The following is a 14,947-nucleotide window of genomic DNA, read 5'->3' as shown; positions in this document are numbered from 1 at the left end:
CTTCATTCTGCTATAGATGGTTTTGGGTAGAGGGGGTTAAACAGCCCTATGAGTTCAAAAGAAAAGTATGCCTGTAGTACTAAATTCTGGAAAGTTGTTTGAAACGACAGTTGCAGTCTGTTCACATGTCTGTAATTACAGACCCATTCATTTCTATGGCCCCATTCACATGCCCATAGATGTTACAGGTCTGTGTCGATTAATTAGGGGATACGTTTAAAGAACTGTCTACTTTTATTGTCTTTATTATGTATAAGGGTACTACACACTATAAAATGGCGCATTCCTCAGCTTGCACCCACTCTTGGACTCTGGTGGGCACGCGTCTTCGCTTGTGTCATAGACTCCATTCTATGCACGAGTGGATTTCGTCATCTGTCCAAAGAATGAACGACAGAATCCGCCCGTGCATAGAATGGAGTCTATGACACGGGCGGAGACGTGCGATCCCTTCATCGCACCCGGCCAAGCCTCAGCGTTGCAATGACAGTGATCTGGGCTCTGTGATGGATTGCTCTGGGCTCTGAGAAATCCAGCACTGATTTAATCTATCAGTGCTAAAAAGGTATACTGCACTGATCTCTGAGAGATCAGTGCAGTAATAAAAAAATTTCCGATCTTGCACAGTAAACGGCAAAAGCGCAAAAACCCGCCAAAGTGCACACTTGCAGATTTGTTTGTCCCATCTAATGTAGAAAAGTTGTAATAAAAGGTGATCAAAAAGTCACATATATGCAAGCAAGCTACCGATAAAAAGTACAGATCATGACACAAAAAATGACACCTCACGCAGCCCAATAGACCAAAAAATAAAAGCGTTAAAAGGATCATAATAGATCAATTTGAAAAACTTTAGTTGAATTTTTTAAAAACCATAAAAAAAAATAACATTCATACAAGTTACCTATTATTGTAATCATACTGACTTGAGGATGTGGGTCTGTGGGTGAAAAAAACGCAAGCGGTATGGTCTTTTAAACACAAGGAGGACAAAATTAAATTGGCCTGGGAGGGAAGGGGTTAAATGATATCTTTAGGGTACAAACACACACGGCATATACGCTGCGTATTTACTGCTGCGATACGCAGCAGATACGCAGCAGATTAGATGTAAATAACTGAACACAGTATCAAATCTGCTGCGTATCTGCTGTGTGTGTTTGTACCCTTAGGCATAATCTTCTGTCTGTCCAATTGGTAGAGGTCTGACTACCGAGATCCCCGTGGAAACAAAAAACAAAAACAGGCAGAGTACCTGATCGGGCAGTACACCTAGAATAGCAGTAGATATCCACCTAGTGATCCCAAATGAAGGCTTACCTGACGTGGTTGTGTGCAGCCACAACCACTGTAACGCACTAGTCTCTGGATGTCAGCCGCAGCTCCACAGCAATATATCAGCCCGGGAGGGGATATAAGAGAAATCCAATAGTAGAAAAAATACCAGCTGTCAGCACAGACTTCAGATCCCATACATTTATTAACACATTGTCCAATAACTTTTAGTCCAATATGAACGCGTTTTCAAGGATCAGATAAAATGGACAGCAACTAACCAAACTAAATGCAAGAACTAAATATACACAATAGTTCATGAGGGAGGGAAGTCAGGCTCACATGCGTAAGTTCCAGTGGTCGGCATAAGCATTAGCATTCTGAGAAATCTGTTTGGATACTCAGAATCCATTGTCTGTTTTCAGCAATGCATAAATCACTGTTTCTTTTTTAAATAGGTACAAGCAACAGTAGTTGGGTTTTTGGCTGCCGTTGCAGCAGTTATATTGGGCTGGATTCCAGAAGGAAAATACCGCCTAGACCATGCAATACTTCTCTGCTCCAGCAGTGTGGCCACTGCTTTTATAGCATCACTACTTCAAGGCAAGTATACCGCTGAACAGAATAAGGCCAATCTATGCTACCATGCTACCATCTATAACATATCTCTCTGTATAATGTCTAGTATGTGATATGTTTTATTGCATTTTTAAATACCCCACCCATAGCTCCATATAGTGCTCAAAGCAAGCAATTACCTGTTCTTAGCTTTTTTGGGGCTACTTCTCCTGACTCACCCTGGTGGGCACGCGAGCGGACCAATCTGAGAAGCACTGCATGATGGGAAATGTAGTTTCCTGGCTTGCGCCATCTTTGACATAGATCAGCTTTTAGAAAAACTTGTAACTCAGGAATTGCAGCAGCTAGAAAAACAAGAGATGGCTCAAAATAGACTTGGTAGACTTGGTAAGTAAGACCAGCTAGGTTTGGGAGCGTTACATTTTTTATCTCTTGGGTGGAATACCCCTTTAACATAAAAGAAAGCATTTAAAAGTGTAGGAAGTGGTTTTTAACTCTTACAGGTTTAAATTTAAATTATTTTTTTTTACCTTGTATTGCCCTGGAGAAACAAATTTTTTTTTTGTTTTTACATTTCCTTTATAAAGCCCTGCAGCCCTCCCAACACAGCCTCTGGGGGCAATAGAGGGGCTTTGTCACCCCTTATTTCTGCCAGTAAGTGAAAACATGAAAAAAAGACATTTTCTTTAATAAAGTTACATTACAGAAATATATAACTTTTTGAAAGAAATGTAAAAAAAAATAAATAAATAAATTTTGTAACACCTAAGGATGTTTTAAATATAATATGGATATTCACATATGGAGACGTAAGAGAGGAAAAACCTAGACAGAGCTGACACTGCTATGCCTTGTTCAGGGCCTAACAGGGGGTTGCATGATGAAGTCGCTGGTCATGCACTGCCCTATGTTAGGCACAGCACAATGTTGCTGATCGTAGTTTAGATCTCTTTCTGGGCTGGCAGATTAAAAGGTTCGCATTGTTTAAGGAAAAATACTCACATTATATAACCCAAAACTTACCTGTTGTTTCAGAAGATTTTTTATAAACTATGGTTTTGTTAGATTAACCCTTCAGTAGATGGGATTGTAGTGCTATCAATGCTGTTACTGAGCTATGGAGAGTTCCCACCATGGCGCTTGACTGTTCATCTATTTCCCCATTTCATGAGGCAGAACCAGAGCTTTGCTGTTTGCCAGCATTACACACTCGGACGATAAATCGTCTGATTTATCAAACATGGTGTAAAGTGAAGCTGTCTCAGTTGCTCCTAGCAACCAATCAGATTCCACCTTTCATTTTACAAAGAGTCTGTGAGGAATGAAAAGTGGAATCTGATTGGTTGCTAGGGGAAACTGAGACAATTTTTCTTTACACCATGTTTGATAAATTTCCCCCAAGGTCTTCTTTCCAGTGATCATGTCATGGTCACTAGAGGATGCAGTCAGACACGCTGAAGACACGGCCAGGCCGTAGGGATGGGTGAGTACTTGCTCACTAAGGAGCAGAACACTCATCAATTTGACAGATGTTCTGTTCCTCTGCAGTAAGTAGCTATTTGTATTTGTCGCTGCTTACTGTCTGGACCACAGGGTCTTTGGGCGCGATGTTTGCATCCCCACTTAACCCCTTCTTATTTAGGCCATGTGCACTGCAAGGAAAGGGTTATATATTTTAAAAAGTATTGTTTTAGTATCCTGAATGGTGATACTAAACTATGTATCAGTATATTCTGGTACTTTTGCACAATAAAACACAAAATATTGGGTTGATGTATTTAAAACCCCAAAGTCTTATTTTTCTGTTGACTGTGTGGGCTATGGGCTTATTTGATCATGTTTTATTTCGTTAGAAGGATAAACAATACAGCAGTTAGCACTGATTCCAGTTACATGGTTTTTTAGTTGTGACACCCAATGATTTCCATGGACACTGTCTCATGCTTTATTTCTGTTATGGCATTGCTCGGAAAGTGATGGTGAAGTGAATCATGGATAGTACTCAAAAAGTTATTGATCTTCGGGGAAAAAAACAGTTTTAAATATAAAAGCATTTGTGTTCTGTGGAATTGAAACTGGTTTTCTTGACTCTTTCAGTCATGTGAACTGGTTAATACTTCATCCATTCTCTTTCCAGCCAGTCTCTTTTTTTCAGAACTACTTCTGTAATGTGTCCTCTATAAATTAGTTTCTTAGAAAAGGGTGATTCATCATGACAGAAAACATATTCTTCTTGGTTACTAGTGTAGTAACCAAGGAAAGTAGTTTGCTCAGTTTTTATTCTATTCCTCTGGTCATTTCTGCTTTTATTAGTACTGCACATCTTTGATCTGTGTGTAAATATTTTTCTTTTTTAGGTATAATCATGGTAGGAGTGATTGTTGGATCAAAGAAAACAGGAATAAATCCTGATAATGTTGCCACGCCTATTGCTGCCAGCTTTGGTGATCTTATTACACTTGCCATATTGGCATGGATTAGCCAGGGACTTTACAACTGTATAGGTAAGATTATTTCTTGTGAATTATAGTTTTTGGGTAGTGTCATACATTTCAAGAAGTATGCTTTTAAAAAGGTATTCCAGCATAGTATAAAAATTATGTTGCTTTTGTGCTCTATATACTCCACCACAACTCAGTTTATTCTTCTTCTGGCCCCCTGACATTCTTTTCTTCAACCTGCTTCTGAGATAAGCACCTGGAGTAGGACCTTCCTACTTAGCCATCATTGGACATTGTCCAATCTCTTCCAGAAAAAACAGAATGGTTGTGGGACAGTGAGGGACTGGGACAGGCAAGTATGTGTCGTCCCCCCCCCCCCCCCCCCCCCCCCCCGATTCTGTATTTTTTTCTATGGATCTGGAATATCTCTATTCATATTCACTCCTGAATAGATGTCTTGGCATCTGACATATTCCTTAACAAGGTTGTCTTAAGATCCCCATAATAATTATACATGAAACGACTGAACCCAACGATTTCAACAGTTTCAACAGGCCTCCTGACTCTCTCTCCACAGTTAATGTTAAGCACAGACAGATTGGGCATGTTGAATCCATTTTGGGAGAGAGATACAGTAACTGTAATCCAAACTAGCTTTAAGCTGACAGCTATTGAATGTGTGTGGTCAGCTTTAGGATACACATTGGTTAAATAATGCTTGGATATGCCCCCACTTGGTAACCTGAAGCAGTAGCGTAGCTAGAAAAGTTTCGTGTGAGTTGGTCAGATAAAGACTACAATGAAATCAGAAATGGCACTGTACTTTCCTAACTTAAAGTGACTCTGTACCCACAATCTGCCTCGCCAAACCGCTTGTACCGTCAGCTGCTTTTAATCCAAGATCTGTCCTGGGGTCTGTTCGGCAGGTGATGCAATTATTGTCCTAAAAAACTACTTTTAAACTTGCAGCCCTGTGTCAAATTGGCATGGCCTAGAATGTCTGTGCATTAGGCTGGCACAACCTCTCTGTCCCTCCTCCCTGCCTTCTGGATCGATAAGGCACCCTAATGCATCACCTGCCGAACGGACCCCAGAACTGATCTTGGTTTAAAAGCAGCTATCTGAAGGTGCAAGTGGTTTGGTAGGGTCAGATTGTGGGTACAGAGTCATTTTATAGGGGTTATATAGAATAAGAAAAACAAAGTTGCTTTCTTTCAGAAATAGCACCACACCTGATCTCGACTCACTTCAATATAATGGAGCTGTAATACAATACACAAACAAGAGTGGCAGTCTGGAAAAAAATCAACTATAAGTTTTTCGATCCTGGATAACCCTGTTAACTGCAGTGAGCAACAAGAATCTCAGTGGTCAGAACCCCAACAATTAAACATTGGTGGCATGTCCTAGCAGTATCTCATCTGTGCCTATCCTTGGACATTTTGAATATAAGGGGGCATATCCTGCTAAAAGATTCCCATTTGAAACCCTTTAGTACATCACTAACAAAATTGCATTGTGGTGGTTAGTGAGATTAGATCTGATTTGTATCTGCCTGTATGTTTCACCAGGAGGTGCCAATTTACTTAATCTTTTGCACCCTAAATATTAAAGTCAAATGTTTTATATTATATATTTTTTTTCTCTTGAGGATGTCCTGTTTGTAAAAAAAAAAAAAAAAGTACAGTAATTCCAAAGGCTGGAAGTAGTTATCTCTTTCTACCACTAGAGGTCTCTGTAGTCTTACACTATGCACAGCTGTCCTCGTGTAGCAGTAGCACCTATTTAAATCTTGGTATGGTATTAAAATGTTGTACCCTAAAGTTGAAGCAAGTTAGAAATCCTCAAATCTAACTATTATAATTTCAAGTTTATTTTACCCTTTCCCCCCAGAAAATAAGACATCCTCTCAAAATAAGGCCTAGTAGAGAATTTACAAGATAGCTTCAAATAAGGCATCCCTCTGAAAATAAGGCATCCCCCGCCACCAGGGTTATGTCTGGTTATGCTGGTTTGTTATGACAACTACTGTACAGTATATAAGACATCCCCTGAAAATAAGACATGGTGCATCTTTGGGAGCAAAATTAATATAGGAAACTGTCTTATTTTTGGGGAAACATGGTAGGACCAACTGCTACTAATATAGTATGTGCTACCGAGGCAGTTTAGAGGTGATGTACGTGTATGGCCTAAAGAGGCACTGTCGCAAAGATTTTTTCTTCTAAGAATAGTGTTTTTTTTTTTTTTTTTAAATATACTTTCTTTGTTTTCTATGTTTTCTATGTTTTCTAAATCAACATTATACATATGGCCAAACTGTGGTCCATGCTCCCTCCATTCCGATATTTGGTCTCTTCTTGGTTAAAAAAAAAAAAAAAAAAGAGAGAGAGAGACCAAACACAGGAAGTCCCAGTCCCTTTTGCACTTACACATTATGCAGGTATCAACTGAGGGCAATTACCTTTGGCTTAGGGCCTATTTACACAGAAGAATTATCTGCCAAAGATTTGAAGCCAAAGCCAGGAATGGATCTGAAAAGGGGAAAAATCTCTGTCTTTCCTTTATGACCTGATCTCTGTTTATAGTCTGTTCCTGGCTTTGGCTTCAAATCTTTGGCAGATAATCTGTCAGATAATCTTTCTGTGTAAATGAACCCTTATTATATTATTAACTTTTTCCAACTATATTATCAACTGTGCATGCTTACCAGGAGACAGTGCTCTTTATTATGTAATGCCACTGTTACAGAGGTTTTGGTGCTGTATGACTAGAGAGCTGACTATACAATGCGAGCACCCCAAGGATTCTCTGCTACAAAATGTGCAACCTCAGCAGCTGTACACACAGTGAAGACTTGTCCCGCTTTGAGCATGCTCAGGAATATCTGTCAATCAATTCCAAGCCATGTCTGTGAGCGCGCAAAGGACTGGGACTCCCTGTCTTTTTTTCTTCTTCTTCAAACAGAGAAGATACCAAAATATGGACACAGAGGGAGCATGGACCACAGTCTGACAGGAAGGGAGACACCTAGTGGCCAGATGTATAAAGTTGACTTAAACATAGAACACTTAAAAAAAAAAAAATCATCCTTGGCACCATTCCTGTGCACTAAGTAGTTTACTCCTTGGTCCGGTAAGACCATTAGGAGCATTGGGGCACCGTTAGGGGCACTGCCCTGGCACCTAGTAATGATCTGGCCAGCCACCGGCTGGCCCGCTTGATTTAAAATCATTATAAGGGGCAGATTAGAGCTTTGGGGGCGAGCACTGCTCCTAACGGTGCCCCAGTGCTCCAAATAAACAACTAAATGCATGGGAACAGCGGCGAGGATGAAGGTAAGAGACTTTCAGTCACCCTCGTCGCTTCATGCACAATAGGGACTTATCAGCAGGTTAAATTCGTATAACCTGCTGATAGTTCCCCTTTCATGATCTATTAAACGATGAGAATCAGTAATACTCAGACTATTGATTCAATTTATAGATTGTTTTTTGTTTTTTTTCACCTACCTACAGAATAGGTGATAAATGTAGACCCCTGCAGTAGGGCCCCCCCCTGAGTCCCTGGGTTCTCAGCGAAAACAAGTGGCAGGCTAGCTGAATATATCAGGGCTCTATGTCCCTTGCCTAGTGTTACTTTGTGGTGGTCAGGTCACATTTAGCAGAAGCTCAGTCATTCCAAGGTGTGATACGGTTGCTGAACTCCCACAGATGTAGGTACAGAAGAGGCTGCAGATGCCTCAAACATTAGGCATACTTTAGTCAATACAATGAATTAGCAGCGAGGGCTATATGCAAAAAGCATTACTACTGAAAGAGTTAACAAGAGTTGCTGTTATGCAATGGTCTCAACAAATTCTGCCTGATATTTTATTATTCAGCAGTGATCATATAGCATGATCATAGGAAAAACGCATGTCACTACCTGGAGATGAGAGCCATGGTATACTGTCACTTTGCCTAGGAAGGAAGATGTCATCTTCAGTAAAACCATGCAGAACGGCTTCATTGATGAGTTGTCTTATTATTCTAGATCTGCATGTATAATTGAGAATTAGGAAATTCTCATAGGTATTATTTGTTCTCTCTTCTAGATTCATATTCGTTTGTTTCACCTTTGGTCGGTTCTTTCTTCTTGGCACTAACCCCAATATGGATTGTAGTGGCATCCAAACATCCGGCTACTAAAACTGTTCTGCATTCTGGCTGGGAGCCAGTCATTACTGCCATGCTTATTAGCAGGTTGGTGCATTCCTGCTGCATTTTCTCTTCTGGGTTTACAACAATTATGTCCATGTTTCATTTGTTAGGTAATACATTTATGAGAAACAGATGGTGTCATTTCTGTACAAACTATATAATATGTCACGTTAATGAAACTGATGTGTTGCCTGTAGCTTCCCGTATAATTCACTGTATGCAGTATTGAGTGACACCTATTATAGTCGGTGGGCTTAATTTTTAGTTAATACCAAAGGGGCTTCCGTATGTCTTTTGAACAACACATATCTTTGTGCCAATACAACATGCCATTGTGTAAAATTCAGCTCAGCCCAGCAGGATGCCCTTGATTCATGCGGTTACATAAAGATGACAAATCTCAATAAATATATAGACATATATTCACTTAAATTTCCCAGCATATGGTTCAACTCCCAGCAGGAGGCAAATGAAATCTCTCTATAATGTTTTTCCAAGCACACAGTCATGCACATTTGTCATGCCATGTGACAGGTTGACAGGGGCTGTTTATGTAGTATAGAAGAGGTAAGTAAATGAAGATTTTTGTTTGCCTTTTTAGTGTGTATTAGAACATTTACCATGAACACTTTTTGCGGTCATATGTTATTGCAGATACAAATATAAGAACACAGAAGACCAGAAACATTTTGTTTTCTTATATATTGAACATTTTTATTTTTAAGCATACAGAGTGTAGGTCCCAGACACCTGTAAAAATATCAGTTTTTAGTCTTTGTTTCTGATCTATCTAAATGGATTGTCCCTTTCCATATTTTTCACGACGGAAGGAATCGATTTAAACAGTTTCTTTCTACAAAGTTTCATTTGGAATATTAAAGGGAATCTGTCAACTTTAATTCATGTTTCAAACTGCTGACACTGTTAGATAGCTTTAAGGACAAGGAGACCCATGGTACCTTCCATATATTTATATCAGTGCTTCCATAACAAAACAAAAAAAGCTTTTATTGTCTTGTGCAAAGTGTCAAAGTGGCTTTGCCAAGCTCCTGAGGGCCTGAATGTCTCTCTGTTCCTCCCCTCTGAAAAAGATTCAGACTTATAATGGAACTGTTTGGAGCCTGACTTTTTTTTTTTTTTTAACTCTGAGCGTGGAGAGGACGCGCTGCAGTTCTATCCTCTCCACGCTCGTTCGCCCAATCGGTACATGTCCAAGCACTCAGACGCGGACCGATCAAAACTTTTGACTGCTCTCTCTGACAGTAAAACTTTAAATTTATAGCTATCTAATAGTGTTAGAGGTTTGAAACATGAATTACAGCAAATTTGCACAGGGAGAAGCAGTCTGACCCCCAGGAAACAAATTGTTATATTTTTTCTGAGGCTAGGAATAACCTGTACTCATGGGTAAAGCCCTTTAAACTCATCTGGTAAGATTTAAACTGACCTGATTTGTTGCTGTAGACAAGAAACTTGTTTTTTAGACAATCTACCCCATTTTCATCACTTATTAAAACATTATAGCAGAACATCAGGTCTTGTTGTCTATAACCGCCAATCACAGGGCTGGATTAAGAAAGTAAAGCTGAGGACTGAATAGATTGGCTGCCATGGACAACAAGACGTATATTTTTCTTTGGGTATATTAATGGGCATAAAAAGGTGGCTGTAGAATACACATGTAATTTTAAAGGTATGTTCACACTGAGTAAAACAGACGGAATTCCGCCAAGAATCCCGCCTGTCTCAGTGTGCCATAGCCCGCCTATAAGCGCTCCTCCGCTGCCCCCGGTCTCCGCTCAAAGAAGTGACATGTCACTACTTTGAGCGGATAGCGGTGGCAGCGGAGGAGCGTGCGCCCTCTCATTCACCCACATTGGGACACCGCCATATTTGCTTAGTGTGAACATACCCTAAGGGTCGGTTCACACGTAACTGAATCGCAGTGGATTTCACACTGCAAGTTCGCAATGAAAAGTGAAATCTGCTGCATATCCCTTAATTGTCACTTTCAATAGGATTACATACTCGCTGCGGAATAGTCATCCCACTGTGAGTATGTAAAAGCAGTTCCTTTAACCCCCAGCCACTGATTGGCTGAGCAGGACGTCCAGACGCCAAGAGCCCCTGAAGCAAGCCGAAGCGTGGACCCGGTAATGTATGCAGCGGGCCACGTGGGGTTAAGGGGGCTTACTTTTACATACTCGCAGCGGGATGATAATTCCGCTGCGAGTGTTTAATCCCATTGAAAGTGACAGTTAATGGATTCGCAGCGGATTTTGCTGCAAACTCCGTGTGACATCCGCTGCGGTTCAGTTACATGTGAACCCACCCTCTCTTGAACATGTGTTTTTTAATTTTGCTATTTTTTTACACCTATTTCCTGCATATTTTCTTACTTTTTCTGAGAATGCAGCCCAATATGTTATGTGTGGAATACACATTAATCAAGTAATTGCCTTAATCTTCCATTATTTATAGGGATTTTCTCACTTCTGAAATCTGTGTGAACTTTGAGGCAGGTTTTTGTGGATTTTGACACCAAATTTAAAGCTTCCATAAATTTCAATAGGAGAATTCATAAAGGAACACACAGAAGAGTGACATGTTGCTTTTTTTAGGCTAAAAAAAAATCTGACATACAAAATGGGCAGATTTACTGCATTTTGTAAAATTTATTGAAGTCAATAGGAGATGTTTTTTTCATGCAGAACTGCGCTGATTAATATATATGGAAAATCGTGCAGATTCTTTGTCCAAATCAGAGTTATATTCTATAATTCATGACGCAATATGATTGAAAACCTGCAGCTTTTAGTTAAATTGTATAGCTCTTATGTATTAAACCAAATACTATATTACTAATATATTCTATGTTTACTCTTCTTTTAGAAATTATCTTTAACTTTTGGCGTCCTTTTCATAGACCACCCATATGCTTTTGCTCCGATAGATAAATTGTTTAATAGTAGCTGCAAAGTTTTCTATTCCACCACCGCCTTATCTTGTAAGTTCCTTGGCTTTGCTCAGCCGTTAATTAAGATGAGGCCTGCAGCCACTCGCATATCTCAGAGAGTGACTACAAAGGAAGCCTCACATCTGGTAGCATAGCTTGTCACAAAAGCTCATCCCTGAAGAGCTCCCATCGCATTGAACTTGTAGCATGTTAAAATGAAATCGAGATGCTAAATAAATAATTAAGTACCTGCTACCGTCTGCTGTAATAAATGAGTAAAACTTATTTTTCAGTGTTGGTGGCCTTATACTAGACACAACTGTGTCCGACCCAAATTTGGCTGGGATTGTTGTCTACACACCAGTAATAAACGGTAAGGGTGCAGCAGCTCACTGCTCTTTATAGCTAGTATATTCGTCAGCCCTTATTCTCCATGTATGATTACTGAAATAATATGTTGCTGTGTGTATGAATTGCACGTAGGTATATGAAGTGGTCCCCACTTACCACTTATGTGTTTATTTAAGTACCAGTAGTACAGTCTGCGTCTATGAAAGAACTGAATTTCTCAAAGAGCTGCCACAACTAATTTACAAGCCTCTCGCCCGCACGTATAAAGATAACATTTATGTCACAGCTGGTGAGGGAATTTTCATAAGCATCAGCTCCTTGCAACGTACTGTGCTTATTGTGCTGTAAAAAAGCAAACCAGATTCTCCAAGAAAAAAAAAACAAAACACAGTCGGTACAATTTTTTATTTTTAGGGCTGGTTAACTGGTTCCTTCATTCAGAATCTTTAAAAATTTCCATTAAGAAAAATGTCTACTGCAAAAAGAAAGTGGAAGCCAAAGAATACCTATTGAGTTATGCTTTAAAAGAAACAGTATAAAAATGTATATTGCAAAAAATAGATGAAACTGTGCACTTTCCTCAGTTATAAAGTTGCCATCTGTGTGACAAGTCTGTTTTTTTTTTTTTAAATTCCTAATGTAGTCTTTGCATACACACGCCCATATGTTTGAATCTCTGCCTGTGAATTCTGTTGTATAGTAAATATGTATACATGCCTTTTGTGTGATTCTGAAAACCAGGTCTTGACTTCCTTTTTTAAAATTGAGAAGTACGTCGGCCCCCTATGTGGACCTCGATGGAGAAAACCATTTTCTCCACACATGCACACAGATGCTTCAAACTTTTATTCATTTAAAAGCAAAACATACCAGTCATTAGAGGGTTAAGTGACACAATAAATTTCCCCAAGCATAAAGTAGTGACAGAAATGCTGAACAGATTGGTGTATTACTTACATCATTCTGTTCATCCGTTCTCCTGGGCTTCATGCTGTGCCATTTCTTCTGTCTGCTTATACACAGTGGGGGAGATTTATCAAACATGGTTTAAAGTGAAACTGGAGTCTGAGGAATGAAAGGTGTAATCTGATTGGTTGCTAGGGGCAACTGAGCCAGTTTCACTTTACACCATGTTTGATAAATCTCCCCCATTGTATATACACAATATAGATGGACAACTGCCAATCATCAGCCTGGAGGGAGCTGGTGCTCATCAATGTCGAGGACTAGCCTGCGCTGCTCAGAGCTCTTGGTATTCAGGAGGATATCTCATATCTGTTGCACAGGACAATGTAAGTGATACCTCATTCTGTTTAGCTTCTCTGCCACTAGTTTATGCTACCTTTAGATAGGACAACATAAGACTGCTGACATAATCTCTTTAAAGCGAATGTACCACTAGGTACATCGCTTTGTGTTTTTTACATCAACAGAACAGTGCCAGCGTGGCGATGCCAGCCCTGTGTCCTTTTTTTAAACTGACGCCCAGTTCCCACGCATGGCGCCAGGCTATTCCCAAGCGTGGCATGAAGCACTGGGGACGGGCTGGCCACCCCCCAGTGTGACGATCTCCCCTCCCCTCTGTGACACGGCTCCATTGATTCTAATGAAGCTGCATCACATAGAGGGAGGAGTTTTATCACACTGGGGGCTAGCGGGCCCGTCCTCAGTGCTTCATGCCAGCCCGGTGCTCTGTAATTGACCGGCCCCGTCGGCAGGAACCAGCAGCAGTTCGGAAAAAGGACCATGAGACTGGCATCCCCGTGCTAACACTGTTCTGTTGATGTAAAAAAACAAAGTGATTTACCTAAATGAAACTTAATGATTTAACATATTATCAACCCTGCAACAGATCCTGTACATGTGAATGGACTCTTATACAATGATTGAAGTTCTCTAAAGCTTACCTAACTGCTCTATTAAAAGAGGGATTTGACATCATACAATGACATTTAGAATCTCTGTTGTTAAGCTTCTGAACTTTCTTAGGTCGAACAGTGAGATTTACAGGCTGTCACTGCCAAGCTGACAAACTGCTCCTGTTATACATCATTACCATCCTGCAGGGCCGAGGTGTGAGTGACCCATCTCAGCCTTGTAAGCAGACATTATGTACACTTATGTGTTATATATCAACCAACATCCAATATTATTCTATATTAAATGCATCAGGATTCGTTCTAGAAGAACATGAGTAGGAGGGTTTCGTTTTGAGTTTACTAGGTAATAGACTGTTTAAGTGTTAGTTTGCTGTGGTTTGCATTTAGTAGATGCTTACTAGACAACATTTACATGTGTTGCTTGTAAATATAATGGTGATGTCCTGTTGCCCAATCCCACCCACATATCATGAGAGAGTTCAAATATTGCATGTTATAAAGGGCACAGCATTTTCATCTCTTGTTTAGGAATATAAAACTGCAATCTGCAGAAATAGCACTGCTGTTATCCATAGTACTAGACGCAGAGCTTGAGCAATGTAGCACAGTTCCCAGAAAAAAAGCAGCCATGTTTTTCTAATCTTTTACAATGCATTGTAAGGTTACAGGGTCTATTGTCACAGAATCAGCATTTCCCTGGAAAATACACACACAGTAAATGGAAATATAAGTAACTTATTTGTCCTTTTGGGTGACTTTATTCATTCAGCTTCTCTGCTTATGTGTAATTCTTTACTGCAGTTTTTTTTAATCTATACTTTATTTAAATTTTCATGGAATAAAGTGAACATTGTTACATACCGAGTATAAGTTTGCAAGTTGACATTTGCGGTAGATAGCACAAAGGTATGTCTCAGTGTTATCATAAAACAAGGAACTATGAACAGTATAAATGTATAGGAACAGCAACTGGGATACCCAGTACACATTTTCAGAGAGTCTTTGGATCTTTAAGGATGCGTTGTGCTGCCATGTACAGAAGGCAGGCTGTCTTCCCAAGTTTCATAGAGGTGATAGGTTGATGTGTCCAAGAAATGGCTGTTGTGTGCAACGTTAGCCGTAAGAGAGCGGGCTGCTGCCTCTAGGCATACCGTTAGCTGATTCCTGAGAGGTATACATAAATATGCAACAATAACATAAAACATTAACTAATAACAATCACTAAAGAGAGAGGGGCTACTTAGGGTAGGGGATCACATAGGT

At 39.9% G+C, this 14,947-nt stretch overlaps 1 protein-coding gene across 3 annotated transcripts in view; it reads left to right on the top strand.

Annotated features, from left to right (window-relative positions):
* The window catches only part of SLC41A2 (solute carrier family 41 member 2), a 64,218-nt gene that overhangs the window by 32,237 nt on the left and 17,034 nt on the right, over positions 1 to 14,947 (top strand). For all 3 annotated transcript variants that reach the window (XM_069973682.1, XM_069973698.1, XM_069973691.1), the window contains exons 5-8: positions 1,734 to 1,878; positions 4,212 to 4,358; positions 8,392 to 8,539; positions 11,747 to 11,826. In XM_069973682.1, the coding sequence (XP_069829783.1) occupies positions 1,734 to 1,878; positions 4,212 to 4,358; positions 8,392 to 8,539; positions 11,747 to 11,826 (520 nt within the window). The remainder of the gene's footprint in view (positions 1 to 1,733; positions 1,879 to 4,211; positions 4,359 to 8,391; positions 8,540 to 11,746; positions 11,827 to 14,947) is intronic.

This window comes from Dendropsophus ebraccatus, chromosome 1 (assembly GCF_027789765.1).
Source record: "Dendropsophus ebraccatus isolate aDenEbr1 chromosome 1, aDenEbr1.pat, whole genome shotgun sequence".
NCBI classification, from domain to species: Eukaryota; Metazoa; Chordata; class Amphibia; order Anura; family Hylidae; genus Dendropsophus; species Dendropsophus ebraccatus.
The sequence above is the reverse complement of the archived record's forward strand: the minus strand, read 5'-3'. Positions and strand labels throughout refer to the sequence as shown.